General features: G+C 40.2%; 1 protein-coding gene across 2 annotated transcripts in view; it reads right to left on the bottom strand.

Annotated features, from left to right (window-relative positions):
• Positions 1-334: 334 nt before the first annotated feature.
• The window catches only part of TRIM66 (tripartite motif containing 66), a 56,573-nt gene continuing 39,144 nt past the window's right edge, over positions 335-17,763 (bottom strand). For both annotated transcript variants that reach the window (XM_033153094.1, XM_033153103.1), the window contains exons 11-20: positions 12,136-12,408; positions 11,015-11,276; positions 8,805-8,865; positions 7,900-8,074; positions 6,225-6,508; positions 4,535-4,673; positions 3,912-3,986; positions 2,163-2,315; positions 942-1,154; positions 335-657 (exon numbers count right to left, since the gene is read on the bottom strand). In XM_033153094.1, coding sequence (XP_033008985.1) covers positions 598-657; positions 942-1,154; positions 2,163-2,315; positions 3,912-3,986; positions 4,535-4,673; positions 6,225-6,508; positions 7,900-8,074; positions 8,805-8,865; positions 11,015-11,276; positions 12,136-12,408 — 1,695 coding nt within the window. In that variant the 3' untranslated portion in view covers positions 335-597. The remainder of the gene's footprint in view (positions 658-941; positions 1,155-2,162; positions 2,316-3,911; positions 3,987-4,534; positions 4,674-6,224; positions 6,509-7,899; positions 8,075-8,804; positions 8,866-11,014; positions 11,277-12,135; positions 12,409-17,763) is intronic.

Below are 17,763 nucleotides of genomic sequence, written 5' to 3'. Positions count from 1 at the left end.
ACACAGAACCAAGAACTCTCAGCTTAACTCAGGCTTGTGGGCCATGGGAAGCTTTTGCTTCAACTGATGTCCAGAGATTTGGTCTTTGGTTGCCACATTTTGTTAGCAGGACAATGTAACAATGGCTATAAGTTGCATTGGGAACAGTGCATACTCATACCAGATGAATTTTGGATTCATTTTTTTCACTAGAGGAGACAATAGGCTTAGACACTGCCACATATGGTAAAATTGTAATGGACACTATAAATATGTGTGGAATTACCAGATGGCTGTTTCCAGCTACAATCTATTAAGCAATGAGAATTCATGAAATAATTTTAAGAACAGCATATCAAATGTCCTATTTTTATTATTAATAACTATTGCATATGACAAAACAGTAGTGTAAACACAAATTATTAAGACAGCATATAGCTGTCTTACTACCTATTAAAATTACATTACACTGAAAATGTAATCTCCCCATAGGATCTAAAAATGAAATTGACCACTGGTATGAAGTTCAGGTGAAATATCTTAGGAGACATTTTCTGACTCCCCTCTTACGCACATCTTATTTTGATTGATGTTTGGTTCTTCGCAGCACTCCACACGTCACACCTGAGAAAGACCTTTAGCTGGCCAAAACATTGGTCTTTTGGTTTTTTCACTTTCCTGTGTACAAAGGAAATAAATGGGCAAATTGTTAGTCTTTTCAAATATTGTTTCACACTGCATTTTACTTGGCAAAATAATTAGGTAGCTTGCAAGACCTTCAAGCACTAACCTGTTTACACAACTGAACATGAAGAAAGAATCACCCTAGTCTGACTGAAGTTTACTAATACATCGACAAGCATATTGTCAAAGCTTTGTATTAAAAGCTGTGGAAAGAATTAGCTCTGGGGCCACTAAACAATCGAGTTTTGTTATGTTCTGTATTGCTTTTGTATTCTTACAGCGTGCCGTCGCCTTCTTTTGGGCTGGATGCACTCTTGTCTGTATGAGGGCCACTGGAATCCCTTGGGAGCCACTTGGCTATTTTCATGTTCCTCTGAATCAGAGTCATCTTGCTGCACCGAGCAGAACTGCTTTTCTGGGTAAATGTCTTTTAACTTGCTTTCAAAGAATATTTCCAGGCATCGTCCAGCCTCAGCTACCTCTGAATCAGGCTACAAGAGAAGGCATCATAATTTGTTACAACAGCATGTGGTTCACTTAGTAAGACATGCTCTCTCTGTTGCTAGATCTATAAAACTTGATTTATTGTTATACTCATAATTTAAAGAATTAATACAATTTACAGTTAAATAGAAAACAACCACCCAGGAGACTTGCCCAGCACAGAGTGAAAAGAAAGGTCAAGGCAATTGTATGTGAAAATAAATAATACTATACATTAAATAAGGCTCTTTCCAAAATGTTAAATAAACCAAGGGTGAGCATGGGGAGGCTGGCTTCTTGGTGGTATTAGGAAATAAATGGAAACCAGACTGTGGAAAAAGTCAGGTTTTTTTAGATAACCTATTAATGGTGGGTAAATTTCTCTAAAAGATCAAGTTGCTGAACCCTACAGAATTGGTTTTGTAGATAGCAAATATCTAAGGACAAGTCAAATAATCTTCCAAAGCCCCAGCATAGTAGGTAGGTTTTTCTGGTATGTTATCTCCATTGTTCAGGTGCAACAGACAAAGGCAACACAAACACAAAGATCAGCCAATTTAGTCAATGAGTGACAATAATCATGGACAAGGAGGATAAATCAGGTGCCTGTCTATTCCTTTTAAATAACTTGCTATTAAAAAAAAACCCTTCAAAGCAGAGGATCCTGTAAATGAAGATAATGAGAATGTAACATAATAGAGAATAACAGATTCTCCAGCACCACCAATTGTGGTCTCTCACTCCAGAATTGCTGCCAGTATTTGTAGTATTTACATCTTTTGTCCAGGATACTGAGAAATTGCCTTTGATTAGTGGCTACTTGCTATCTTTTCTCTAGGTTGCTATTTTTTCACATTATGTAAATCCAATTGACAATCCTGTGTTGGGATTATTCAAAGTTTGGTTAAAGAATCAAGGCCCAAATAAAAATATTCAGAGATGGAGAGGAATAGTCACTGCCCACATTATTTGCCCAGGTGATGCAGTGTACTGCCTTCTGAATTGCAAGAACTTACATAGTTGAATGTTGCACAATTCCAGAACATAAGGCGAACATCTGCTACCAGCTCATCAGCGGTGGAGTAATGCAGCTTGTTCTTTTTCTGGAGCTTTTTCCGGATGGTGGATAAGTCCATGGGCCTTTTGATGATCTGATAATAATGTCGAGCCTGTAAATAAATATCACAATCATTCTTTACAGCTAAAAGCATTCCTGTGAAGTAGGCAAGTGTTTTTTCTACCTTGAATATGTTTTAGATTCACAGTTTTGTTTTTTTATACATTTTTATTTATAAATCCCTAACATCACAACACAATGCTATACATAATTATGCAAAATAACTTCAACATAACCATAACAATAATACAGTGCACAACAATTTACTGTACATTAAACAAGAAAATTCATAAACACAGTAAACACATCTGCTTACCAACAACCATCAGAGACTGCTTAGGCAAGGGAAATGTCTTCATCTAAAATCCAACCAATTTTTTTCCCGGAGAAGTGGCGGTTGCATTACTGAGACACCTTTCTGACTCAGCACTCCCTGATGGTTGTTGCTAAGTAGATGTATTTAATGTGTTCATGAATTTTCTCTTTAACATGTAGTAAATAATTGTTAAGTGAATTGTTTTATGTAGGATTCCTTTCCTAACAGCCCCCAACATGGAATATGGCTTTTTCACAGCATTTCCTGGGTCAACATTTTCAATGAACTATTCACTACATCCCCATGATTCCCTTCCTGCTCAAGCATTGTTAGCTCAGACACTATAAGCATAGACACACCCACACCCACACGTACAGTGATGCATAGTGGGCAAAAAGCTACACTTACTTACAATGAAATGTATTTTCCATTTTGATGCTGGTTCTGGTATGGAGAATTTTTTTTTTAGAACTCTTCACTGTTCTTTTTTTGGTGGGCTTCTAAATAATTTTGTGTACTCCAAAAACTTGGCCACATCACTCACTACTAACTGTAGATTATTTATGACTAAATTCTCAATACAGATCCTCCACGGACCCCAATGGTTACCTCCTTCCACTGTGAGAATTGTCAATTTGTTTCTGCTCTCTGTTTCCTGTTCTTTAACTAGTTACTGGCCCCTCATTGTATCCCATGACTGAAAAGCTTGCTCAGGACACTTTGGTGAGGGGTTTTCTCATCATTTGGTGAGATGATGCAGGGAGTCAAGCCAAGTACAGTGTTGGCTTCTTATGAGATAAGATTAAAGGAGCTCAGTTTTTCCTGATTAGGGCGGGTGGCTGCAGCAGAATGGGTGGGAAGAGACTGAGAGAGATGCAATAGCACTCTACTTATGATTATAGTGACAAAACTAGAGAAGTGGAACACTCCTGAGAAAGAATACTGTGAAGTAGAAAGTAGCTGTAAGCCCACCATCTGGGCTGAAGGTGCCTCCAGGCTGTCACTGTTTTGCACGAGAGATTCAAGCACATACTTTAACTAAATGTTTGCACAGTTAAAATTGATTAAAGGGCTCTGTCACCCTAGTGCAACACATTTACTTTAGAAGAAGAAGAATTGGACTTTTGCAGTTTGGAAAGTGATGGGGAAATGCATTGACAAGAGTGAGGTGAATGAATAACTATATAAATACCCCAAAAGCAAATCAGGATGAATGCTCAATAAACAGGTCATCTGGAGAGTTCCTAAGATCACTTTTTTAACCAAGCAAAGCTTCCTTCACACTGAAAAGCATAGGAAAAACATATGAAATTAAATTCTGGTAACACTTACCAAAGGACTGACTGGTTCATGGAATGGAAGACTCAGGTTGTTGCAGAGCAGTGAAAGTATCAGTTTCTCACACTTCTGTAAAATGTAAGTTTTAAAATTAACTTTGGTTATTGCTATATGAATACCTGCATTAATAGTTGATATTTTGCCCAGATACTTTATTTCTCAGTATTCCACTCACACCCAATTCTAAATCAGGTTTCTCTACTTGCAAAAGTTGGAGAAACCTTTGGCTAATTTCCACTAAGCGTATTCTACCATTACGAAAAGCACAAGTTTCTGTTTCATTTGGATTGCTAAAGTCCAACATTATAGCAATTATATTAATTTTTTTAAATCTCTTAAATAAATTTTGTATACCGCTGGATTTTTTATATAAACTACCATATGCTTCCCCCTCTATCCTCTCCACCCTCCCCGCCACCCAAACTGGGGTGTGTAATTTGGTCCTGACTTATGTTCAGTGTAGATGGAGTCTACTGTATTTTACTTCACATTTTTATTTTGTGTAGTTTTCCTTGGGGCATTTGCACATATTGAAGAGAAAATGTATGTTTGGAAAAGAAGAAGGGTTCAAACATTACTCAAACATGTTTATATGCTTCTTTTGGTACTGGACTTACCTTCTGATCATAGTCGTCAAGGCCATAAAGTACTCTTGCTGGCATTAGCGTGTTACTGTAGCTAAAACGTGTGTTTTCACAGTCATAAGCAACCTCTGGCTTCTCCACATTGCGACAAAGTGTGCACACCCATTCGCCTCTGGAGCATAGAAGGAAAATACAACATCAGATTGTTGCTGTAGATCACTGGTCTTTGAATTAAGATGCCAACGGCAGATGCCTAAGAGGAAGCCTTAACAAACACCATGTTGGAGAACAATTCTCCGGTCACCTCAGGCAGAAGAAGCCCATTTTGATGGATTGTGTGTTTTCTTGAAGAATCAATGTGTTTAATTGAGTACAGGCATGGATGCAATAAACAAACAGCAGGAGTCGAGAAAAGAAGCTGTGATGAAGTTCTTTTTAACAACAGCTAGACTGCAGTAATGTTGGGGTGGGGGGGACATGAACAAACACAGGAAGTCTCTTCTACTGCTCCTCTACCTTGCTGTCTTCAATATTTGACAGGGTTTTCATCACAGACAAGAATGACAACGCATGACTTCCCACCGTGTTAGTTAATACAGTATATGGATATTATGTGCGTTCATATGCATGTAGCATATAGCATGGGAAGAATTGTAGCTCTTAGGGTAAAACACATTCTTTGCATGCAGGTTCAATCCTGAGAAATAGTCCTGACTGAAAACCCAAAGAGTTACTGTTAGTTAGTATAAAGATGGAACAAGGTTCTGACCTGGTATAATGATTTTACCTCCCCACACCCCATCCATGCTATATCAGATTATTTCAGGGTGGACTACAGTCCATAAAATGACAATACTACATAAACAATAAAACCTTCTGAAAATTAATACACATCACAAAATCCAATAATCAGCAGAAAAATCAACATAAACAGCTCAAATAAAACAGTAGCTAATTTCGCCAAATGGTTGAGTGTATATAGACAGGACTTAACTTGGCACCAAACAAGGCCAATGATGGTGTCAACACAGCTCCTAAGGGGAAGGCATGACACAACCAGGACACTATAGTGAAGAAGGCCCTCTCTTTCACCTCCACATAGCATACATCTCCCACAGGTGGGACACATAGGAAAAAATGCTCTCCAGCAGATCTTTATAGGGAAAGGATCACCCTCAAGCATCCAAGTCACAAGGCATTTAGGGCTTTAAATGTCATCACTAAACACCTTGAATTTGGACTGGAAATGTATTGGCAGACAGTGCAGATCCTTTAAAACTGGTGTTTATATCCTGCCCTTCCTCTCCAAGGAGCTCAAAGACTGAGGAGTCTTTATGTTTTAGCAAAGCATTGCCAGGTATCAACATTGTAGGATTAGAGAGACCTTGAGCCGTTTCTTGTTCTTGCCATCTTCACCAACTGAAGATCGCTGAACACAGGCCTCTCCGACATGGAAGATGCACCTCCTGGCTGCCTAATATCACTTGCATACCAGTAGCCACCAAATGTCTGCACCCAAGTCCCAAGATATCCTGTTGATCACCCTGTGAGCACTACCTGGCAGCAGGACACTTTTCAAATGGCAAGCGTCCAACCTGAAAAGAACCACTGAAACCCACAAATGAAACCTGAGTGGGTGGCACAAAGTGGAATAGATTCAAAGAAGTGGACCTTGAAACATGTACCAAATGGAGCAGATATTTCATGTGCTATATGTACTCACACAGGAAAGCTGAGCAAGGCAGGAACATGGCATGAAAGATGGAACACCTTTGGGCAGTAATCACAGCACAATAGCTCTCCTCCATTCAAACAAACAGCACAGAAGTCCTCGTTCTCAATTGGGTGGTCTTCCTGGGTAAGCACAGATTTTTTCATACTATTACTGAGCCTGTGATCTACAGAAGGATGCAACACTGGCTCTGTCAGTTGACTTGTGGGGATTCTCCTTTCCTCCATGTTCTCAGGCTTGAGATTATGTCTTTCAAGTGGATTTCCTTGATTGACCTAGGATGAAAAGTAAAATCTAAATTAAAGCAGCCTATAATTTTCACATGCAACATTTGAAATAACAGAAGATTAAATGCAGTGAATAAACGCCTCAAGGAAAGCAGCCTTACTGCATTCACAATTGAAGATTCCTATCTCACAGTTTCTCTGTAACGCACAGCACATTAAACGCAGTAATTCCCTCAAATGATATGGTTTGGGGGTGGGGAGCTCTAACCAAGATGTCAAGTATATTTGCATTGTCCCCAGTTACATTCATTAAAAATTATGCCCGAAGCTTTAATTGGTTTAATCAATAGATTAACCAACTAATTAGTGAAACTGAGATTTTGTAGCTTGAATGGCAGCATGACCTTCAGAATAGCAGAGCCCCTTCTTCCCATGCTAGATATATTGGAAAAGAAATGTTAAAATGTACCCTCATTCCAGTTTGAAGCCAGACCTAGAATAAATTTTCATCAGTTTTCATTACAGGCAGAACTCCTATACAGAGATCACCCCAGAGAAAACACTTGGAAGTGGGTGTAAGATAAAAGTGTCAGCAGGTCCTATAGAAAGTCAAAGTTACCTGATGCTAACGCTGGGCGATACTCAATGAATTTTTTTCTACTAGTGCGATGTTTAGCACTAGCTCAAGGGGATCCCCCTCTTCTTGTTGCCTTGCACACTCCCTTTGCCTTCCTCAAATCTGCTCTAGAGAGTTGGCGAATAAAACAGAACAGATTTAGGGGTAATGTAGGGGGAGAAAGGGAGAATGTTCTATTGTGCACGGAGAAATTATTGCACGGATGGAACGTTCACCTTAAGTGCTGTATTGAATACAACCCAGCAATTATCAAAAAAAGGTTTCACTTGTGTGCTGCTGTTCTGATAAACATCGAGGGCAGGAATAGACTTGAAGTCCATTGTCTCCCATTCACACAAGTGCTCTTAATACTTTCAGGTTTCGTTAAGAATAGTGCAGGGAGCCACCTATTCTTTTCTATGCAGCATCCCACACTGCTTGCCACTGCCAGTGCAGTGTATTTCTTTCCAGGAGGAAGATGCTTCCAGCTTTTGACCTACATACAGTGTTTTTGTTTCTGTATATTTTCCCCTAACAGCAGCTTGGGATGGGGGATTTAGGTCAGGGAAATGGCATGGGGGAAAAGCTTCACCAGTGGTGAAGTTCTGAATCAGTTCAGGGGGGGGGGGGGTCTCTGCTGCTGCTCATAAGTAAACATGAAGGCATCAAGAGATATGATCACAGATCTTACTTGTCACTCGTAGTCTGGCCCTAAGTGTATTCAAATCTGCTGGTCAAAGGCATCAGTGAATTTGAATGTGTCTAGGTAGAATAGAAGCAATGCCAAACAGCAACCAAACCAGCTGAATTGAGCTGAGCTTACCTTAATAGCCATGCTTGAAGACTGAGTACCACATTCAATTATCAGCAAGAAAGTTCCATCATGTTCACTCTTCTGTGGTTGCAGTTTGAATACCGGAAGTTCTCCAGACTCTGAGTTGCATATCTTCAGTCGTTCCAGTCGCACATAAGGGACTTTTACCTCTTTGGCACAAGCTCTAAGAACAAGGTTAAAGAGTGGATTGACTTCATCAGTGCTTCCACCTCTATTAATATACCATATGTTTTCACAGGCTGCCTTGTATTTTTAGATGGGTAATCAAAAAGTTCTAATATGATGTTATTAATACACCTGAAATTTCAAGAATGGGCTTTCAGGCTTCATAATGCAAGATCAATAAATCTTCGCATACAAATGGGAGTTGTAGGCACATTTCTGCGTACAAGGGTCTTCCTATATTATTATTGTATTATTATTTAAATTGTTATACCACCCTTCATCCAAAGATCTCAGGGCGATTCACAACAGACTCCCCACAGGCTCCCTCACCATTGGGAAGTCAGACCTATGATTGTTTCAACCTATGTTTCCTCACCAGTAAAACTCACTGAGTTGACATGAAAATGAATGGGTTCATTTTACACCAATTGCTCCACAGACAACAACAATAATAATGTCATTATGTTGTTTTTAAAGTGATACCTTACTTCACAGATTGACACATTAATTTCACAGATTACTAATATATTTGTTGAAGTGCTTTGAGGATTGCGTTGAAAACTAATTTTTGTAACTGTTTATAGTAACTTGTTCTAGATCCTTCTCACATCTGGAATTACTTAATTTAACTGAGTTATTACAACAAATGTGATTTATGTTCCTTTCTAAGAGGAAAAAAGGATTCAATTTCTTAATGCTACACTTTCAAATTAGGTGTTTCATGTTACCTGTTGCTCTGATTACTTTTAATTTCCATATCAAAATGTTCCTCTTCGCAGTTATGGCAGTCTGCAAGAAAAGAAAATGAATAAAATATTTGGTGGTCTTATCCTAAGGGGAAGTTATATTTGGAATGCATGGCCTCCTTTGAACTTTGTATTGGTATGCACCAAACACAACATTCTGTTCAGACCCCTATTTGGGATTTTGTAAAACAGCCCACTTATGCCCCCAAGACCCCAATTTGAAGGCTGCCTGGTTTGGCTTTCTCACCTCCCCCTTCACTATTGGGAAATATAAAATGGCTTTGACTCCCCCCACCCTTTTCACTATAGTCAAATCTGCATGTACAGTTGCTCCTCTAAATTATTATTATTATTTTCTTTTTGAAGAACCATCTATAACTTATTAATTTTGTCCAAAATTGGATTAAATTTGCCTGCAAGGTCATCTCTTCTGAGGGCATGAATTATGCCAGTTTTTTGTGTTTTTTTTAAGGACAGCTGCAGTGGTTGACCTGAAAGAGCAGCTATTACGGCTTTGGAGTAGGTGAAAAAAGAATTACTCCTAGTGGTATGTCGGCAACTGGTTTGAAAACTGCAGACACAAGAGTATCCCTCTTACTCCCCCACATTCCCATTCCATATGCTTTGGTTTTGCAAAGCTGCTCCCTTCCCCAAAGCACCAGGACTGGACAACACTAAAATCATTATCTCTGCTAGACCTAGTTACAGGTAGGTAGCCGTGTTGGTCTGCCATAGTCAAAACAAAATAAAATAAAAAATTCCTTCCAGTAGCACCTTAGAGACCAACTAAGTTCGTTCTTGATATGGACTTTCGTGTCTGAAGAAGTGTGCATGCACACAAAAGCTCATACCAAGAACAAACTTAGTTGGTCTCTAAGGTGCTACTGGAAGGAATTTTTTATTTTGTTTTGTTTCTGCTAGACCTGTCAGTCATGACAGGAGCTGTTTCTCTGTCCTCACTCTGTTGCTTGTTCTTTCCTATCATTCCATCCTGGCATTGGGAAGCTTATTAATTTTGCTTTAAGCAGACACTTGCCAGCAACATTTTTAATGACTACGGGAACAATCCAGACTCCCTTCCAAGCCACAATATGATGAAAGAGGGGCCACTGCAAGATCTCAGGCTGTCTCCAGCATGCTCTGTCCCATGGAAAGTCCTGTTTCCCACTGGCAGCACTTCTGCCCCACATTTGGCAGGCAGAAGGAGGAACACCACAGCAACAGAGTGATACTGGTGTTACTTTGGAAGCACAGGCTAGCGGGAGCCCAACAAAATCTGCCAGAGAGACACCTCAACTCAATCCAGAAGCCCATCAGCCTGGCACAAAAGGGATTTGGGGTTGCTGGGCAGAGTACAAAGTGCTTCAGGGATCTTAGCTTTGATTGTAGAAATCCCAGTTCAGTTCACTTCTGACAAGCCCCAAATGTCTACAAGGCATCCCACCTTGGAACCCAGGATTCACTGAATCTAATGCACATCACTATTTTGTACTATATTAACTGAAGAATCAAAAAGAGCTGGAGAAGGGAGAATCCCAGACAGAGGAACTGTCAAATCCAAAGCTCTGCCTCCCTAATGCTGGCAGGGCAGAGAGCAGCTTGGTGTTTCTCCATTTCATGGTTTCTTTTGGGGGCCAATGTCCCCCCCCCAGGTTTTCCCTTCCACTGGTCTCAATACATCACTCTCTGCTAACATGGGCAAGTACTGTGGATGCCAAAGAGAACAGGTACGGAAACTGTAGTCAGTTTTGTGATTCAGCTTGGCAACAGAATGAATTACTTCCAGAAGGAGCTGTGTTATGTCTGTTGCAGCAAAAAAATTACTACAAAAAAACAGAAGGAACCTTAAACATTAACAGATTCATTATTGCATAAGCCCTTGTTGAAGCACAAAGTGTAATCCTAAATTTGTAACCATATAAACATACTGGAATGAAATTGTCTTTTTGCATTTCATTTCCCTCTGATCTCATCTATGTATTTCCACACACAGGCCATAATGCCAAGTTAGGATTACATTTCATGCATCTGATTAAACAGACTGTAGTCTATGAAAGCTTGTGCCATAATAAATGTGGAAGTCTTGAAGGTGCCACACAAGCTAACTGCAGCAAAGGCAACCCTGAAATGACCACACTATGCAGTGGAACGGATTTTAAAAGCCAAAGGAAGATAAAAGAAAAACCTCATACCTTCAATATGTTTTGGTTGTGGAGTAACTGGCTGCATGCAGGAAGCATTGCTGATAAGTATGGGAGGGGAGGCACATGGCTTCGTCTTCTTCACCGAAAGATTAATAGGCTCTTCCAGAATATTTTGCATGGGAAGAGCTAACTCACTGATGTCTTTTGACTGAGAAGCAACAGAATCACTTCCAAGAGGGTAAGTTGACTGAGAAGCAACAGAATCACTTCTAAGAGGGTACGTCATGGAACTGAATTCTTCATTCTCCAGCTTGCAAAAAGGGGGGGGGGTGAAAGAAAAAAAGATTGAAATATACAAACTCAATCTCAAGAAAAGAATTACAATGAAGATTGTTGCTTTGTCACACTCTAATTTCCACACAGAGGCTGGGATCCAAAAAGCTATTTTAGGCATGCTCATCAGAACCTTTGAACCACCGATCCACATGCCATATTGCAAACAAGGTTTTGAGAAGAGGCTCATGCAATTTCATGAGTTTGTATGTGGCATGAAGAGAGGTTGTTAAATAAACACAAGTCCCCTCAGGCTAGTAGTTCCTTTGGAGCTTGTTTTTATCGATATTGTGTTATTAATATGATGTTAGCCGCTCTGAGCCCAGCTCCGGCAGGGGAGGGCGGGATACAAATAAAAATGTAGTAGTAGTAGTAATAGTCCCACAGTTCTCTGAATCCATGGCAGAGATTTAGCCCAGGCAGCATGCAATATATATGCATAAGCCACGTTTGTACCATACATTTGAAACACTATCATGCCACTTTAGACAGTCATGGGTTCCGCCGAAGTGTTCTGGGACCTGCAGTTTGTTAAGGGTGCTATAAGACCCAGAGAAGTTTAACAATATCTCTTCCCACAGGGAACACTAGGAATTGCAGTTCTGTGAGGGGAAATAGGGGTCTCCAGGTCAGCCATGCAGTCTGCGCTGGAGCAACCAGCTCAAATCTCTTTACACTGAGCTTCTCAGGTAGACTGAAAGGGAACAAAGGCATGATTACTTAGTCCCTCCCAAGGTGAGCTAAGCCCAGCAGAACTTTATGGTCTCAAACCTTTTATGCATTCATTAGACTTAAGCGTATTGCTTATATGAGGCTGGTTATCCCACAGTCCTTACCTTGCACACTGCGCTCCCCAGAGGCACACCACCGGTTGCTAAGTGGCTAAGAGCATCAGAGTTCAGGTCATTTGTTGTTCTATCCAAAGCCAGGCTGTAACTGGGCAAAACTTCAGGCTGCACGTCAGAGGTATATGGCATACTTTGGGGCTGACCGGATGTTACAGTGGATATTTCTTTTGCCTGTGAATCAACTGACTTGGATGCCCTTGCTGAAGACAACTCCATGTCTAAAGCATTTGAAAAGCCCACAATGTTCAGTGAAGCTGACCGCTGAAAAAGAAGACAATGTGTAGGTTGATGTGCATGCAGATATAATTTTTTTGATGTGGACATAAAGGCTCATCCATACTGTTGTGGACATTAAGAGCCTAATTCAGAAGCATTCCATCACTTTCTTTGTATTTTGTGGAAGCTTATGCTGTCAGTCCTACAAGTCTTTCGCAATTACATTTTACCTATTCCACAACCTTCTGGATCTGTGTTCCTATATCCACACAAAACACTGCATGTTCACTCAAGGACCGCTGTGAGCAGGATTCCTGTGTTGCACAGGGTTGAACTAGATGGCTCTCAGAGTCCCAACTCTACAATTATATTACTCTATGCTATGGTGCTCTTTTATCAACCCCCAGATTCAGAGATTAGTCTTAGAGCCTTCAGCTTTAATTTTGTTGGTGATACAGATAGATAGATAGATAGATAGATAGATAGATAGATAGATAGATGAATTCTTGGGTGCCAAGATCCAAGTTTGGGACAAGTACTCTTTGGAGAGAGATCCCCAGCAGAGTTTTAAAGTCACAAAATATGCAGCAAAGTAAAACGTGAAAATATAGGCTGTTAGTCCTTTATACCCTTCTAAAAATTCTTTCTTCCTCTGGCATAGGAAAGGATCACAAGTTTGGCAAGTTAAAATTTGATTTACTTACAAACTCTTCAAAGGTCAGATTCATGTGCTTTTCTTCACATCAGTCAGAAAAGTTGCAAAGGCAATAAAAGTTCATAGAGCGAGACCTGGCAGGACAGCTTACTCTATGGTCTTAACCCCTTCATGCTTTAGTTAGACATAAGCATGTTGGTTATATGAGGCTGGTTATTCCACAAATTTCCCATTTCATTCTAATAGAAAGGTCTGGTTTTCCCCCCCCCCCTACAAGCTACCAGGAAAGAAGAGTGCTTCTGAACCCAATGCAGATTGCTCTTTTCTTACTGTTGAAACACAGTGTCTGGATTCCATATTTCTGGAGTCAGAGGGCTAGAGCTTCTAGATGCCAAAGACTGAGGGTGCCAGCAGTAGCAAAGTTTGGAGTAGTATCCAGAGATCCCATGCTTATTGCTATCTCATGATTGAGCCATTCACATAGACTGGTCTGATCTTATTCCCAAAGATTCTGTGGAATGGCTCCTGGTAACTTCAGACTTCAGAGCTACAAAGCACAGGTCTTTGCAAAAATCACCTGATGTATTTGAAACTAATACCTTTAAAGAGATTAGATTTTACAGAGAAGAGGGCTTCTATTTTCCCTTATTACTGCTCCAGTTACAGGAAGTATATGAAGAGAGTATAATAGATTGCATCAGTCAGTATAAAACATTAATCTCACTAAAAAGGAAAGAAAGGAAAAATGAGGCCATCAAACTGCCATCTGTCTCTCCCTGGAGGCAAAAGTTAATTCTGCGGTTATTTTAATAATGAGGAAACATTATGATCTTTCACTTTAAAAAAAAGTGTGTGTGCGTGTGTGTGTGTATTAAGGCTCCTGGTAAGCAGTTGACACATTCTACACTGTGATCCACAAAGCTGCTGTCAAGTGTGAAGTGAACAATGCGCTGGGAGTAAGGCTCATTAAGATCCTATTAATTCTCTCCCTAAAATAATCATTCCTTTTGGCATTAGCGGGCGGTGGGTGGGGGACCTCATCTCCCCTAGTGATTTCTACAGTATTGGATAATATGTGGTGTTTCTTTTCTTTTTATTAATGGATCAGAATTCTCTAAAAAGCTTTAAAATTTCATTCCTTGAACACAACAAATGCTACATTCATCATATCACAGTGTGATTGCTGCTGTTGGAAAGCCTTTCAGTTCCAACATTTTAATACATAAAGTTACAAACAAGTCCATTTGTGCCATTACAAATCTTCGTACGCTGCTTGCTTTTGCCCATTCCCTTCATTAAAAAATAAATAAACTCCTGCCTTTTCCTTAAACTTTGCAAAAGCACAATCTCAATTACATACAGCTCCTGACACATTATAACATTAATTGCAACAGCAGCTGTCCAGTAATGATGCTCTTGATGTCAAAAGTTGTTTTTGAACCATTATCACTTATATCGCACAAATTTCAGCCTTAACGTTGGTGGTCCCCCCCCCCTTTTCCATTGGCCTTACTGCATACCTTTAATAGCAGCCTCATATGCAGACATTTAGCTGGCAAATGCTGTTCCTAGCATGAAGAGAAGTGACAGGGAAAGCTTAATCTTCAAGCTTTCTGCATGTCAGACTGCTATTAAAGGCACAGGAAGAAGGCGGTGTGGGGGGACAACAGCTCTACTTACAATAGTAAAAAGATAATGCACCCAAAATCAGAGTTAAAAATTAAGAGCATATTTTTATACGGCTCCATGCAAACATGCATTATGAATCACAAAGAAAGATGGAGGTGAAAATGCCTACCTTCAATAAAGTCTTGGCTTAGGATTTGTTAAGCCTACATAGATTCTTTGCGATTGTGGAGAAATTACTGAGAGCAAAGGACTGGAAAGTAACGAAGGCTGCTGTTAAGTGGAGCAATCCCCCTGGCAGCTCATTATGCTGCAAGGTTAAACAAATGCACTAATTCAAATCCAGTTGGCTCAAGTTTAACTCAGAGTATACCAATACCCTACGCATATATTCTTTTTGCTTGGCTCTTAAGCAGAGTGCCCCCGACCAAAAGTCCCTCCAGTCTGGGGTGGGGGAGCACCTCTATTTTCTGTTTTTTAAAAATGCATCGCAAGAAAATGGAGCTGGCCTTTCAGTGCAAGCAGCAGAAACAGCCAGCTGAACAAGCAGCATCATGTATTATTTATCTTCTTTTTCAGTTCACAAAAAAATAAGCTTTGCTAATCTAAAACACACTGTGAAATACTGCAAAATCCACAGCATGGCAATATCTGTATTAGGCAAGTCAAAATGGCATAAAATAGTAAGCAAGCTTTCAAGTTCTGGGTGAGATGGGTAGGAAAGATGGCTGGGTGTTAAAAGCCAAGTAAATGTTCCAGCTCTACCTGGAGCTGATGAGGATTAAACTGTGAACTCTCAGCATGCAAAACACACGCTCTACCACTATGCCACCACCCTTTCCTATACAATGTACTGATTACCACCAGAATGGCTAAACTCAGCAAATCCAGTCCTCCAGAATCCCCAAGATGATCAGGGTCCAAAGGGTCCTAAGCACTTAAATTGGGCTATTCCTTGCACCTGCACAGTAACTTTTGGGCAGCACCAGCTTAATGCCAGTGTCTTGGACATTTAGGTGGCATGGTTTTTGCAAAGTTCAGGCCAGCTGCCAGTACAAACACAAAACCAGGAATATAAAGGTTTGTTACTAGGCATAAAGTTGTGGAGTTCGATACCGTAACCTAGAAACATTGATTCTGCAGGGGCAATCTCTTTGACACAGATTGAGAGAGGGCATCTGAATTAAAGATGGAGTCTGGACACTAGTTCCCTCCCCAGTATATGGTCCTGACAACAATAGCACACAGAGTCAATGGTATTCGGTGGAATCCGTATGTCACATAGCTGTCAACCTTTCCCCTTTTTTGCAGGAAATTCCCTTATTATAGCATTGGGAAACAGCAGGGAGGGTTGACAGCTATGGACTATGTCAGTACCAGTAGGCTGCTTTTGTTGACATCAGTAAGTAGAAAATGTTGTCACCTTACACTGATGTAGCAGTCAGTCATATTTAGCAGTGCAGGGAGCTTAAGCTTAGATCATAAATTACTATGACAATCAATGAATGCAGAAATCTAGACACCCACAGTTATGCCATGAAAAAAAAGCCTAATGGTTGGAATGTCATGAATATCACCTCTTGTTTTACCAATTTGTGGATTTCTGGAACTTGGAGATAGATATAAGAATCTCAACATTAAAGACCCAGAAAGGAGAGGAGGTCTGTGTGGGATTTTCAGAGGCTAATGTGCAGGAAATAATGAAGATGATTATGATGATAGTGTCCCACACAATTATAACTTTACAGTGTATTAATATCTCATCTTAATTTCCTCTCTATTCTCCCAGTCCTGAGGCAAAATATCATAATTCTGCACTATAAACTATAAACTAAAAACAAACTAGAACACAAAAATGAGATGCAGAGCATATATTTGATGCTCAAGTCTAAGGTTCAATCCTGGCGTCTCCAGTTTTAGAATCTGAGCTGTTTCTCCCAGAGAATTTATGATATTCATAATATAATCTAGTGTGCGTGTAGTATGAGGATCATTGCTCTGAATGAGTGTACAGATACTCCTTTTTAAAAATTATGGTCTTGAACTGAAATGCTGTACGTGAATTTATTCAAATGTGACTAATTAACACAAGTTTCCGGAAAGACTTAATTAGGAATGCAGAACTGACTGGGAGGGGGAGTACAGAATACAGTAGCATTTTTCTTTAACTAACTTCTTAACTAACTTTTCTTTAACTAACTCCTTTTTCACTCCCTCCCTGCTCAGCAAATGATTGAGCCAATGACTAGGGAAGGGGCCATTTCTATCCTAAACCTGCTGGGCTAGGCCAAGAGGTTTAAACTTCTCCATGCTATGTGTCTACTTTATATATTAACACCCCCCCCTTTTGACACTGTCCAAATTGTGTCTTGGAGGGGGGCAGAAAAGGGGGAGTATAGATCAGGACACAGGGCTGGGAGTTAGCCACTCCTGCTATATATTTTGCATGCGGTCCACAGATTTGACTCCAGAGTTGTAGGAATATTACACTTAATGTGCACTCAAAGAAGTACAACATTCTGTACTTGACACACCATAAATTTGAAGCACATCCCCACCATTTCACCCCTGCAAAAAAAGAGAAAGGTGTTGGGAACAGTAGTTTACACCTCGTAGGGCTGCGGTTCCCAGCAGCCTTAACAAACTACCATTTCCAAGGTTCTTAGGAGGGGTGCTTTGAACGTTGGGTGTGTGCACAATTAGATGTGATGCTTCTCCCACAGAGTGCCTATGTTGCTATAAAGTTTATTTGCAGTGTATTACTGGCAACTTTTATGTGGCATTTGTGCAGCATCACTCTCCCTCTGCCTGTGAACCCCTTTTGCTACCTGACCCCTGAACCAGATGACACAGCTGTTGGTGATGGTTTTAAAAGGGGGGCAAAAAGCAGCATGACCATAGCCCCATCTACTGGATGAGGATGGGCTAGATCAGAGTTCTCAAGAAAAGTAACTGTCATGTCATCATGCATTAAGCAAATGTACTGTATTTGTGGCAAGTCTTCGGTAACTGTCTGAAACAGCACTGAGTCTACATCAGGATGTCTGAGTCTACAGTAGCCCCACTTATCACATGCTTTATTGGTCTGTCAGAGCTTTTCTAATATGAATTTTATTTGT

Source organism: Lacerta agilis, chromosome 1, assembly GCF_009819535.1.
Source record: "Lacerta agilis isolate rLacAgi1 chromosome 1, rLacAgi1.pri, whole genome shotgun sequence".
Classification (NCBI taxonomy): Eukaryota; Metazoa; Chordata; class Lepidosauria; order Squamata; family Lacertidae; genus Lacerta; species Lacerta agilis.
This window is presented reverse-complemented; position numbering and strand designations above follow the sequence as displayed.